Below are 13994 nucleotides of genomic sequence, written 5' to 3' on the forward strand. Positions count from 1 at the left end.
TAATGCAGCAATTGGATCAAGTTACAAAATTGTGATGACTGATGAGAAACCTCTGAGCTCTAAAGTCCATAAAAAAACTCAACTATGTCCATAGGCTTTAGACAATTTCTCATGGCCTGAACATGAAGCTCCCTGTTTTATGTTTAAACTTTCTCATGGCCTGAACAATGATTCTATTATCATGTATTTGCCTACCTAGGAATGATAATGGGTGGCATTTGGTTTGGAAAACACCACAACATGCTTATCCAACCCTCAATACTTGCTTTAAAGTATAGTTTGGGAAGAGTAATAATACAAATTAATATATATACAGTACAAAACCTTGTGTGTATAATATTTTGTATTTGCAACAAATAGTGGCTCAAAAACAGTGGTTGAGATGGTCGTTCAGTGTCTTGCAAATATTGAGATGTCCATATATAGTTGAGGCAAGCTTTCCGTGGTAAGGTCAATGGACCTCACAGTTCACTTCACACTGCTCTGTCCTCACAGCCCACACCAGCACCCCTTTACAACCCCCCCCCCCCCCCCGTGAAGTGTGTTCTCTGTTAACGGAAGCTATTCCATACGTGATCCAAATTAAAAACTGCTAGCTGGGCAGGAAAGGAGTCTGGAACGAATCAGATATACTAATCAAGCGCTAGCTGTTCTGTCTAATTGCAAATTTGCAATCTCCACTCCAGGCTTCATAATCACGACCAAAATCCCATGCATTCCCCTAGTAAGAAGCAACAAGAATAAAGCCCAAGAAGAAAAGCATCTTTTAACAACACTTCTCAACCAAAGAGGAATAGAATCCTGTTTCCCTCTTCCACTAAAAAGAATCCCTTCGTCTTTTTCTAGCAACCAACTGCCCTCCCTCAACCCAAACTATTTACCTTTACTCATTTCTTTCTCATTAATAATGCAGAGCTGAGAGCTCCAACTTCCAACTTCCAACCCAACCCAACCCAACCCATATTATCATACATACTAATTCAGTTAAATATTCTCCATAGATTGACTCACTGCTACACCTTCCATCTTCCACACAATGTGTGAGACCAACAGTTTTGGTCTCTGGCTTATCCAAGTCGTGGTCCTGTCGGGCCTCCTCGCCCTTGTCCTGTGGCTAGCCTTACGTCCCAAGAACCCCACCTACACCGTCATCAGTTTCAGCCTCCCGGCCACGTCTCCAGTCGACCCAGGTGATGCTCAGAATTCAGCCATCTCCTTCGACCTGGAAATTGAGAACCCTAACAACGGCTACGGCATCAACATGACATTGTACTACAACGACGATATCCTCGGAGAAACGTTCCTCCCTGATTTCTATCAAGGCAAGGGTAAGACCAAGAAAATCAGCCAAAGTATTAACGCCGATGGTCGGTTTCTGAAAAAGATTTTCACGGCGATATCGAATGCAACAGCAGAGACGAGGCTGGGGTTGGCGACTCGAATTAGGTTTAAGTCATGGACTGGGAAGACTAAGCCGCATGGGATGCAGTTGCAAGAGCGTATTCCAGTCGGTTCGGACGGAAAGATTGCGGGGAAGAAGAAAATAAAGCTACAACATGTGTCTAGGAAATGGAAACTAAGAGCGAGCTACAGCTTACATCAATATCAATCTTAGATATTACTATTTAATTGGTTCTTCTTCTTCTTCCCTTTGAATATGATGTAAGTTTTGATCATCCCAGCTACCAAATAAGCACTATACTAGCAGAATTGTTTCTGTTGATTTGTTTTTTTTCCCTCTTCCTGGCAGCTGGTTGGAGCGCCAATTTATCTGTAAATTCGTTACTTGGGTTGGAAGAAGTAGAAAGTTAGAAACCTTTTTGTTACACACTTCACAATTACAAATGTTCCACACTTCGTAGGAGCTATTATGTTAATATATATTCCTGAAATCATGCACAAATAAACTTTATGCGGGAAATGGTCATATTTGATGCTTCATTAAAATAAGCCGCTCAGAAGCCTTTAGGGCACCCAAACTCTCAGACTCAATGAAACCCAATTCAACTAATAATAGTATGAATACGGATTGATCAAATCCCGTGTAGTTAGCATTCCCAATGTTCCCAATATCTAAAATTGAGGATTCTTAGGCTCTACCACTAATTTAAAATTGAACACTCAATGGGAGAAGAGAGAGAGAGACTCAGGTTTCATTTAGCCATATGAGTTGGAATTGAGCCTATTGGTAATCACTTAAGCTGTGTTTGATTTGAGGGAAAATTAGGGAAAGGAAGGGAAAGGTAAGAAACCTTTACAAACCTGTATAGGTTTTTTGACCTTTTCCTTCAAATCAAACATAGCCATTAGGGGTTGTTAATTTGATAATGTAATTGGTTTGTTTTTGCTGATGCAACAGTTACTTTTGTTTTTTTGTTAAAAGACTTAAACATTCCTTGAAGTTTCTGAAACCTCCCTTTTTATTTTAAAATGGACTGAGACCTCCCTTATTTTGTGATATTATAGGACAAAAATCTCCTCTCCGTTAGCAATCTCTCAAAATCCATTTGAAAATAGCATATGGGTGTGGGTGAAATTTTTCTAAAAACCCAACTTTGCCGATATTAATTCTATCATCTCTCTCTTGAATTTCTCGAGGTTTCCCTCACAAATCCCTCGAGATCCTTTTGTTGCATTTCGTATCATGTCTAACAATGTAGATCATCAGTAGTTGTTTCGTTAAAGCGACACATCTATGGTAATTAACTCCTTAAAATAGTCAACACTTATTTTCTGTGGTGGTTTTTTCTTCTCTAAGCAGAAAAAGACTTTCTGCCATCCATAACTACGCGAGCTTATACTAGACAAATTCGTAATTCCAGGGAAATACTACTATAGGCAAGGGTAAAGAAAACAAGTATTTAGATATACAGGCAAATTATGATAGCGCGTTTCAACTCAGACGCATCATCTTCTGGAGGATATTTTGAATCCCACAAGTTTATCATTTTGAGATCGATGAAACCAACAGGGGAAGTTCTCTGATTATATTTGTCCATAAAAATAGATGGATGTTTATGCTTCTTCATTTGCCTTAGCCTTTTTTTTCTTTAGGCAGCACGATAGGAGGTTCTCTTCCTCCCTGTTTGTCTCTTTCTCTCTCTAAACTGACTCTGTCACTACACTGTTCAAAACAATATGGCCTTTTTTTTCATTCCGTGGTTAATTTGAACAAGCCTTACCGTGGCCTCAGAAAGAATACAGCTTTTAATTGGTTCCCTTTGAAATTTTGAAAAATGACAATGGGTGAAAAACCCTTTTCATCTATTTCATCAAATTTAACGGCATTTTATTACAAGGGAGGTTTAAGTCGTATGAGAAAATAGAGGGGAGGTATAAGTATTTATCCGAAACCTCAAGGGAGGTTTAAATTCTTTAGCCCAAAACAAAATCAATCGTTTTAGAAAATACCTACTATTTTTTGTGTGCACAAGGGACTGAATGGTGGGGATAAAGCAGGGTGCATGTGAGATCTATTGACCCTATCACGGAAAGCCTGCAGTGGCATGGGTTTGATCCCTCACCTCATATTCAGACGAACTTCAACGCCACATAAGAGCTAACGATACTAATATGCTATGCGTGTCATCTTTTATTCTGTTTTTCCCGGGCATGTATAATCTTACTCAGTCTTTACGATCTCGGCTCGCCTAGGAAGTACGAGGCTTGAGCTTAAGCTTGGTTCAGCTCAAATGACTTAGTTTTTTGCTTTTTTCTCTCTAATTACTTTAGTATTTTTTCCATGAGATAATTTCTTTAGTACTTGCATCAGACGTGTTCGGATCGTTTGTCCCCTAGGGATAGAAAATTTTTTGCCCCATCCAATACATTTTGAACATGTCATAGATCTTTCTACATTTGAAATTACCAAAGTCCAAACATTTAGGCTCCATTTGGTTTGTGGGAAGATTTGGGTGGGATGGGATGGGAAGCTGTAAAAATTGAACTTTGCATTGTTTAGTTTTACATATGGGAAAATAGTAGGAAAGCTACCACCACAACCTGGTTATTCATCAGATCGCCACTAGTGAGAAAGCAGAACGGGAGAGGAGAAAGGAGATCGGGAGAGCATATCAGGATAGGAGTGCATCACCACAACCAAGAGTTGCAATGGCGATCAAAGAAAGAAAGAAATGAAATAGGGAGGAAGATGAGAAGAATAGGAAGAAGAAAAAGGTGTGGGAAAAGAGAGAAGAGGAAGATGGAGGGAGAGAGAGAGAGAGAGAGATGGAGAATAGATCGGGAGAGGAGATCGTCGTTCCTCTACCACCCCTGTTTGAAGAAAGGGAGATTTGTTTTACGGATTTTTGTCATTCCTCTACCCCATGCAATGAACTGTTTGGTTCGATGGTAACAAGGGAGCCCAAAAACGAAAATGAAGGAGAAGAAGAGAGAAAGAGGGGAAGAGAGAGAGAGAGAGAGAGAGAGAGAGATAGAGGAGAGACAAGGGGAAGGGACCATCGTTGGTTTGTTGTTGTTGTCGCCACTGGTTCATTCCCGTTGTCACCGCTGATTCATTGCCACTCTTGAGTTTCTCGAATTTTTTCACCAGAGTCGCACTGTTTTGGTGTGATCCTGATTCTACGATTTTGGGATCCCACATCCCATCCCTCCATTTCCCTCAAAACAAATGAGAGAAAAAGGAATATTTTTAAAATATTCCCTTTTTTCTCATCCTCATCCCACAAACCAAACGGAAAATTAACAGCAGTCTAGACTCCAAAAAGTGATGAAACTCGTCTTTCATTCCTTCCTGACTTCCTCTATCTTGAACTTGTCTTTCTCCCTCTTCTTTTTCTTCCTCCTCTCTCACATCTGGTTCCACCAATGCCACTGACCGCCAGAGACTGTTGCTACCAACTGTTGGAGATCATGTTCAACAACTCAACTCTCTTTCTTTCTCTCTCTCTCTGAATTTCAAATTTTCAGGTTCTCAGATGTGGCTGATCCCTTAGACGGTTGCTAGCTCGAAATCCATGGCAATTGGCAAGACAAGATTGTTGTCCCCAAGAACAGTTTACGAAGCACATCTTATATTCAAATTGGCGAAGAGCAGAAAAGGCCTCAACTTTCTCCAAACAAAGTGCCTGTAAGGTTTTCCAAAACTAAAGGTGGAGATATCCAAAGTTTGTATCTGGATCCCTAATTTCCTCACCAGCTGTATACTGGAGTGATTTTCAACCATGTACATAGCCGTAGGTTCACCTTGCAACCACCCATATTGTTGTCATCCATGTTACTGGATCAACAAGAGACACATTACCCTAGGAGGAGAAGATGGATGGGTGGAAATAGAGATAGATGAGTTACTTAACGACATAGGAGAAGATGGGGAAGTGGATATGACTATCATGGAGGTGAAGGGTGGTCACTGGATGTCTGGTCTTATTATCCAAGGTAAAGAGATTAGGCCTAAATAAAGTAAATAAATAATATAGGCTTTTCTTTTGCTCAACTCTGTATATACTATATACCTTTTTGTTTCAGTGAATGCATTTGGGAATTGAACAAGTATATTTTCACAAAATCAATGTAAAATTCAGCTATATCATCTATGCTCATCATCCTTGTTCTTCATCTATTTATGCTCTATGGATTCAAAAATTTCATCAAAGATGGAACAAATTGAATTGGAAGCCTGAAATCCATTAAATTATTGTTGGTCAGCTTCACATCGTTATACTAGAATTAAATAACATTGGCAATGTTTGTTTAAAAAGATTGGTGTGGTGTTTACTATTTCTAATCACCATTTAAAATCCAAACTCAAAAATGGATTTCCTGCCCACTTTCCTCTATGCACATTACACAATAGCCGCACATATCAAAATACAAGATGGCGATGTGTGGCTACAATTCAAGGCGGTAGGCTGTGGTTAGAGAATGTGAGTAGGAAATCTGGGTTCGTTCTCATTTTGGTAAATGATTTATTTGGGAAAATGCATTTATCAGGAAACCACTCTCTTAGTTCTCTAATCTCGACATCTCTATTTGTTGGGACCACATTACGGACTCTTTCCCTTTCGAGATCGGAAGTTAGTCTCTGATCGAGCTGGATTCTGCTATCAAGATCGGTGGTTGTTGTAGACATTGGTTGAGTCGTTCTTTCGCTGGCATTCGAGTGGAATGATGGGATCTACTCCAAGCATCATTCACAAGGGCAGGCTGGGGAGTTAGATCTTTTGGATGAATGTAGTCGCTCGTGGTCATATTGGGCCTTATGCTTTTTTGCATGGCACCTTTTGGGGTCATCGGTGCAAGGACTGACTATTATAGTAGGCACTTGAGTAGTAGGGCGAGTAACTTAGGGGGGCATGGGTCAGTTGCCTCAATGTTTCCATCATGGCTAGGATATGGTCGATCTTCTGTTGCATGGCTAGGAACTATGCGTAGTCAATTGCTGCCTGATGTTGGGGCTCCCGAGACGGGGAGCTATGAAGTGAGTGGGATCCCTGAGATGGGGAATGAGTTCCGAAGCAGTTGGATCTGTTCTTAGGCATGGTTTCTTTTAGTGCACAGAAAGGGTTTGGGAAATGACTTTTTGTATGTTTTCCACATACGATGTCAATCTGATCTTGTCCGGTCCGAGGTGTTTTTAACAGAGGAAACAATCAAATAGTCCTACCAACTAGACGAGGTTGAGGTGGATGGACGAAGTCGTGCACCGAGACCTGCAACCAAGAGAAAGGTCAAAGTCCTGAGGAGTTGTTCCCCGGGTAGATACTCCAACGCTCAATTCAATAGGATCAAGAAGGATGTAGCCAAGCCGAGCATGTTGAAATAGTGTTGGTTCAGGCCGAAGAGAGTGCAAAGAGGTGTTTAGAGAGTGCAATTCCGAAAAAGGGTCCCTTACCTCAAGTAGGGAATACCTATTTATAGTTGGGTGTACGTGTACGTGTACGTGTCCTAAATGGGTAAGGCTCTCGGGGTTGTCGAGATGAAGGCATCCATTGAGGTCTTTAGGAGATTTCCTCTTCCCTAGCGGAGTTCGCTACCTTGTCCGTGTAGAATACTTCTCCTTAGTTGCACTCTTCTTTTACGTGCGGCGCCAACGTGGCTTGAGAAGGGGGTGACTACATAGATAGCCACGTGACACCCTTGACCAACCCAACCATCACCCGAACAGATACACACAATATTAGGCATATTATGTCAAAATTTGAAACCTTGCTTATACACCTTCTCTTGTATGTTTCATAGATAAAGGATTACCACCTCAAAAACCAAAAGGGTTCATTAAACGGTATAAATTTACAAGTAAAAAGAAAAAAAAAAGTTATAAAATGTAAATTTATGAATAATGCTAAACAATGTATAAAAACTGAACCATTTTGGCCACCAATTCCTAGGTCAAATGGTAATGGTCTGACCGTTCAGTTCAAATGAATAACCCGTTCTAATTTGAAAATAAATAATTAAAATAAAAAATGATCAAAAACCATTTTTCAAATTGATAAATCAACAATTGGGTCAACAGATCGTTGACCAAATCAATGATTTATTTTTGGCCCAATAATAGTTTTGGAATGAAATAGAACCAATTACTAAACGATTCCTAAGTCAACCACAACCATCCGGTCCGATCTGATTTTCAAAACCATGATACTAAGCCGGTACACGGACCACCGTCAACCTAAAAAATGACGCTTGCAGAGGACCCTTGTCATGACACATGTTCTTATACTTATATCCAACACGTTTCACAAAAAATGTCGTGGTGAGAAGAAACTGGGAATTTATCATCAAATATCGGCATGGAATATTTGAATTTCTTACCCGTTTCTTGTTGGTGATTGTAAGGCCAAGTGCCATTCAATTCTAATAATTTTATAAGCATTGATCTTGTTATTACTCCTGTGACCACTGGAATGAATATTCATGAGTTTAGAATAAAGAACACAAAAAATTATTACATTATAGAGGACAAATTCGTCATTCCCAAGCCAAAAATAAAAAATAAAAGAAAAGAAAAGCTGACAAATGCAAGTGAAGACGTCCTCAAATATTCGCTCCCAAATGGTCAAGTCCCAACTTTTTTTTATTAAAATTGCAAGTTAAGAATAACTGGAGAATACGATCAATCATTTGCTGTTTCTACTTTCTAGCCTGATCAGTTCATCATCCCGTCTGCAACAAGCCAGTAGAAATTTCGCAGGAGACATGTCGGAATCCCCTCGATGTTGTCGGTGTTGCATTAGCTTCATTTTCTCCGCCGGCCTCACCACTGTCTTCCTGTGGCTCAACTTACACATCGACCATCCCAACTACTTCATCCAAAACTTTCAGGTCCCGGCCCTCAATCTAACTGCTCATGACACCAGAAACGCCACCATAGCCTTCAACCTCAAGCTCGCCAACGGCAATAAGGACAAGGGGATCTACTACGACGAGGTCAACATCGCTCTTTACTACGGCGGGATAAATCGAACCATTGCTCTTGGAAACACTTCCATACCTCCCTTCTATCAAGGGCATAAGAAGAGGGCTATAAAGGCGCAAACCGTGGAGGCCCGTAGATTTCCCTTGCAAACCGCTCTGAAAGAGGTCTCCAACAACAGGACGGTGGTTTTCCGGGTGGATTTGGCGACGGCGGTGAGGTTTAAGACCATTTGGTGGAAGACCAAGCGGCACCGGATGAGTGTCGGCGGGGATGTCCATGTCAACCGGGAAGGGATGACAGCAGACAGCAAAGACATGGAGCTCAAATCCAGCAGGGCAGAATTCGGTTGCTATCATACGCCCGCTGCAATGTTGGCTCTCGTCGTTTTGCTTCTCATTCTGTGTTAGTAGCATTTATTTGTTCTTTTTTTTTTTTTTCTTCAATTTCTTGTTTCCTTTTTCGTTTCCGTTGTTGTCACATATAAAAAATAAAAATTATAACATATATATATATATATATATATATATATATATATATATTAATACGAAAGGGGTGTTCTCCCCCCCTTTAGCCACGTGTTACTTTGTGTGTATAGTTGATTATTTTAGTGTTTTGGTGTTTAATCGCCCAATTTTTAAGAAATCAATAAATTGATCAAAAAATGATTATTAAAATCAGTCTTAAATATAATAATTATGATTAATTATCAAAAAATTATTGAACCGTTTTGGCTAGTGTTTTTTAGGTCGACAGTTTGACCCTCTGATTTGAAGGGATGGCCCATTTTGACAATGACCCTCCGGTTTGAACGGATTGCTCGTTTTGACAACACAAATTGAGTGTGTCCATTAAGTAATACCATACGTGTCATGTCGTTTGAACGTGTAAATTATACAACCGTCCGGTTTGAATGGATAGTTTGAGGTCCAGTTTAAATGGATGGCCCGTTCTAACAACAAAGGTTAAAAAAAAAACGGCCAAAAACCCTTAAACGAGTCAATGGTTCGACTGGGAGGGTAAATGGATCGTTGACTGATTCAACAGTTTTTGGCCAGGGACCAAGGTTGGGGTAAAATGGAACCGGTTGCCTAGACGGTTCCCAATTAAAAAAATGAAAAAATAACGGTTCAACCATCCAGTTCGAATGGATGACCCGTTCTGACAACAAAATTACCAACAAAAAATTTAGTGTATAAGGTTCATTAAGCACTATCATGTGTTATGTCATTCGAGCATGTGACTTATACGACCTAAAAACATAATTGTTCTAGCCATCGGTTTATGGCCTATTCTGACAACAAAAATTAAAAATATATATATATTAAAAAAAATGGCCAAAACCATTGAAAGGGTCAACAGGTTGATGATTTGACCGCCCGAGTCAATGGGTCATTGATCGATTCAATAGTTTTTTGGCCAAGGACCGAAGATTGGGATAAAACAGAACCGATTGCTTGGATGGTTCTAATTAAAAAATAAAAAACGGCCAAAAACCATTGAACGGGTCAATGGGTTGATGATTCGACCACTTGGATCAATGAGTCATTGACCGATTCAACAGTTTTTAGCCAGAAACCCGGATTGGGATAAAACGGAACTGATTGCCTAGACGGTTCCCAAGTCGAAATGTCCAACCCTACGAAGCAGGGCCCCTGCTAGTTATCTATTAAAGGGATAGGGGTGGTCTCCCCTTTCACCAAATGGCAACCCTTATAATAAGAATCTAACATATATATATGCCATTGGTTTTGGGTTGACGGTCCGATTGTCCGGTTTGAACGAATGGCCCGTTCTGAGCAAAAATTACGCTATCGTTATGGCCAGTGGTTTTTGGGTCAATGGTTCGACCAGTTTGAACGGACAGCCCGTTCTGACAACAAAGATTACATGGTAAAAATTGAATGTGTGAGGTCCATTAAGCAATATCATATATGTTATATCATTCGAGTACGTGACTCATACAACCCAAAAATGAAACCGTTCTAGCCATTGGTTTTTAGGGTCGACAGGGTCGACAATTCGACCATCCGATTCAAATAGGTCGACGATTCGATTGCTTGGTCCAATGGGTCGTTGACCGACTCAACGGTTTTTGGCGAGGGACCAAGATTGGGATAAAATGGAATCGGTTGCCTGGACGATTTCCAATTAAAAAAATAAAAATACGGTGATTTGAACGGATGACCTATTGTGACAACAAAAATTACAAGCAAAAAATTGAGTGTGTGAGATCCATTAAGTAGTATCATACATGTTATTTCACTCGAGCGTGTGGCGTATGCGACCCGAAAATGGAATTGTTCTAGCCACTGATTTTTGGGTCGACAGTTTAACCATCCAGTTCAAACAGATGGTCCAATTAATGAGTCAACAGGTTAACGGTTCAACTGCCCGGGTCAATGGGTCGTTGACCGATTCAATGGTTTTTGGCCAAGGACTGGGATTGGGATAAAACAGAATCGGTTGCCTGGACGGTTTCCAATTAAAAAATAAAAAAATGGTCAAAACCATTGAACGAGTCAACAGGTCGATAGTTTGACCACCCGGGTCAATGGATCGTTGATCGATTCAACATTTTTGTCTGGGGGCCGGGTTTGGGGTAAAACAAAACTGATTGCCTAGACGGTTCCCAAGCCGAAATGTTCGTCCATCCGAGTCAACAGCAGTTCGAAGAAACATGGTTCTTTATGCTTTTAGATTTTCACTATTCAAAGGTTTTTTTTACTATTGGCTTTATTCAAGCATGTGTGGTATTTTTTTTTCTATTTTTGTTTTTTTTTTTTTTTGTATTTGATCTTCTTTAAAATCCTCCAAAATGGAGGTTTACCACCATTTTATTTCTTCCCTTTTGTTTTTTCTTTGGGTTTCCTTGTACAGTGTTTTTTTTTTCTTACAAGACGATCTACTTTGTCTCTTTCTTTGATTGCATGTGTGTTTAGCTCGGCCTCAAAGCGGAACTTTTGACTCGATTTTCTATTTTTTTCCTTGATTTTTTTTTCAATTTGGTGGATTTACCGCCATTATTTTTTGTGTTTAAGGTCATTTGGATTTATCGTTCAAGGTTTTTGAATCCTTTGCAATGTCCACCCTTCCCATGATTATGACTACAAAGTTATTTCGTCTAATTAATGACATCTAGAAAAAATGATCCCGAAACGGAACTGTTCTGGCCATCGGTTTCCAGGTTGACAATTCAACTGTCCAATTCGAACAGATGGCCCATTCTGACAACAAAAATTAAAAAATAATTAAAAACAAAAAATGGCCAAAAACTGTTGAACGGGTCAACGGGTCGTTGACTGTTTCAACGATTTTTTGCCAGGGACCAGGTTTGGGGTAAAACGGAACCGGTTGCCTAGATGGTTCTTAGGCCATACAGTCCTACTTCCCGGGTCAAGTGGGAGTTCTCAATGTGAAACAAAGGACAATTATGAAGTAAAACTCAAAACTATCACTGTATAATCGTATTCTTTTATATGAGATGCTTTATTGAAAAAATATTTAAAAAACAAGTACATGATGATCTCTTTTAAGTTTTTATATGGGTTTCAAGACTTAGTACTTATAATTGCAAGTTTCTTATTAAGGAACCATTGCTTTTTTTTTAATATAGCAATAACAATGTTGCAATTCCATTCCAGCCCCTACAGGGGCCCTCCGCTAGTTATTATTATTATTACAAAAGAATTTTATTAATTTTCATAATTTGTATTTATATCGTGAATGCCTGGTCCAATTGTTTGGGTTCAACAGAAGTAACAAACTAACAATATTGCCTAGGTTTGAGTATTGGGTCGGGCTTGCCCATCCCACCTAGGGGTGTCAATTGGACTGGATTTGGTCCAATCCGATCCAATCCAATGTGAGTCCATTATAAATGGACCAGGTCCAATTCAATCCAATGAATGTTTTGGACTAATTTGGGTTGGTCCAATTTAATGTTTGGACCATCCAATCTGTTCAAATTCATTTTAATTTAGATTGGCTTCAATCTAAATCTGGTCCATTGACACGTATATTCTTATTTTAAATCAATGGATTGGATATTGGCTTAATCCAACCCAATCCAATATAAATTTGTAACGACAAACTAGATTCAATCCAATCTAATAAATATTTTGGACCGAATTAGTATTGTTGATCCGTCCAATCCATTCAAATTGATTTTTGACTGAACAGGATCAAATCCAAAACCTGTTCATTAACATCCCACCTACCCGGAGAACTACGATCGGATATGAGCCGAGGTTGGCCGGAAGTCAACTAGGTTCGGATCAGCTCATCCTCGGCCCAGGCTGGGGTGACTCCAACTGAATTTGGTTATGGTGTGAGGTGAGGCCCCCAATCTGATTCTGAAGTTTGGGTTTGGGCCTTAGACTAGACCGAGGTTGACCTCAGAGGCCCTAGCCCATTATCCGACGGTCCAACCCTAATATTGCCTTAGAATGCAATGCAACTCATAATTCACGTGACCCCTTTTTACATGCACAAAATCAACGACAACCGTTATCTTGTTATCTACAGGCTCCGTGAATCACACAACCCGTGATGCTAACATTACTCCTCATGGTATCAGATAGAATTACGTGTCACACGTCTCTGCCATAGATTGGCTTCTCGTAGAGAATAGAGATTGTCGCAAAACCCTAACCCTACTTTCAATTTTTAGCGGAGAATTCTATAAATACACGGCTTATGTGCTTCACTGCGTCTCTTCATCTGATTATGTCAATTTTCTATTTCCCTCGTTTTTATTCTTCTCTTGTATTCTCAATTGTCTTTGTTTTATCAATTGGTATTTGTTTTTGATGCAATCTTTTCTTTTCACGACCGTATCGTTTTATTCTGTTCTTTCTTGATGAAATTATGTGCTGTGATGAAGCTATTGTGGACTAGAGTTTCTGATCTGGGGTTCAACTCAGAAGTTGAAGACAAACCCTTGGCTGTCTGAGCACCTTTTCTCGTGTTCTCTCTCTTTCTTTCTTATTCTTGAAAAAAAGAAAAAAATCTTAATCGAAAGCAATCACAATGTTTAGATGATTTTGCAGGAGCGAACAATCATTCCTTGTTACATTTCAACTATTTTCTGGGTTTCATAGTCGACTTCTTCCAAACTTTTTATAGAAGATGTGTGAGAAAGGGAAACGCGTCCATTACCAATTCTGGGAGGGGGTAAAAGGTTCCTCCTGGTATAATGGCTTGGACGCAACAAGGAAATGTGGGCATCCTGATCAATGGCCTCTTCCCGTGCCATTTGATCCTGGAAACCCCACATACATAAATTCATGTTTACCATAATTATTTTACCCTTGACCCTTTTCTTTGGTGTTAACCAATAATAATAATAATAATAATAATAATTAGTAGCCAAGGGAGCGTCAGGGATGCTTTTGGTGATTCTTTACTTATCATTTGTCATTTGGTGATTCTTTACTTATCATTTGTCATTTGCAGAATTCCTCTTTTGCCTTGGGGCGTTTTCAAAACAAAAATTATGCAATGCAAATTGCAATCTATTATTGATTAGTAAAAAGTTAAAAAGTGGCATTTCAATTAATAATATGGAAGATTTTAAGAAATAAAAGAGAGAATTTTAGCGCGTGATTTATTCAAT

The 13994-nt window shown here is 39.5% G+C and overlaps 2 protein-coding genes and 2 non-coding genes across 4 annotated transcripts; all 4 read left to right on the forward strand.

Moving 5' to 3' along the window:
• Positions 1-863: 863 nt before the first annotated feature.
• LOC148875498 (protein NDR1-like) lies at positions 864-1826 on the forward strand. The gene has a single exon (XM_088966689.1). The coding sequence runs from the start codon at positions 1037-1039 to the stop codon at positions 1613-1615; it is 579 nt and encodes a 192-aa protein (XP_088822815.1). The 5' UTR covers positions 864-1036; the 3' UTR covers positions 1616-1826.
• A 6009-nt stretch (positions 1827-7835) lies between these two features.
• On the forward strand, positions 7836-8993 carry LOC148875499 (protein NDR1-like). The gene has a single exon (XM_088965493.1). The coding sequence runs from the start codon at positions 8161-8163 to the stop codon at positions 8785-8787; it is 627 nt and encodes a 208-aa protein (XP_088821619.1). The 5' UTR covers positions 7836-8160; the 3' UTR covers positions 8788-8993.
• Positions 8994-13244: 4251 nt separating this feature from the next.
• On the forward strand, positions 13245-13339 carry LOC148875500 (small nucleolar RNA Z157/R69/R10). The gene has a single exon (XR_016106434.1). It is a non-coding gene; the product is annotated as a small nucleolar RNA Z157/R69/R10 (small nucleolar RNA).
• Positions 13340-13535: 196 nt separating this feature from the next.
• LOC148875501 (small nucleolar RNA snoR80) lies at positions 13536-13661 on the forward strand. The gene has a single exon (XR_016106425.1). It is a non-coding gene; the product is annotated as a small nucleolar RNA snoR80 (small nucleolar RNA).
• Positions 13662-13994: the final 333 nt, after the last annotated feature.

The sequence above is a fragment of the Nelumbo lutea genome, chromosome 1 (genome assembly GCF_056320005.1).
Source record: "Nelumbo lutea isolate HS-2025 chromosome 1, American lotus-T2T, whole genome shotgun sequence".
NCBI classification, from domain to species: domain Eukaryota; kingdom Viridiplantae; phylum Streptophyta; class Magnoliopsida; order Proteales; family Nelumbonaceae; genus Nelumbo; species Nelumbo lutea.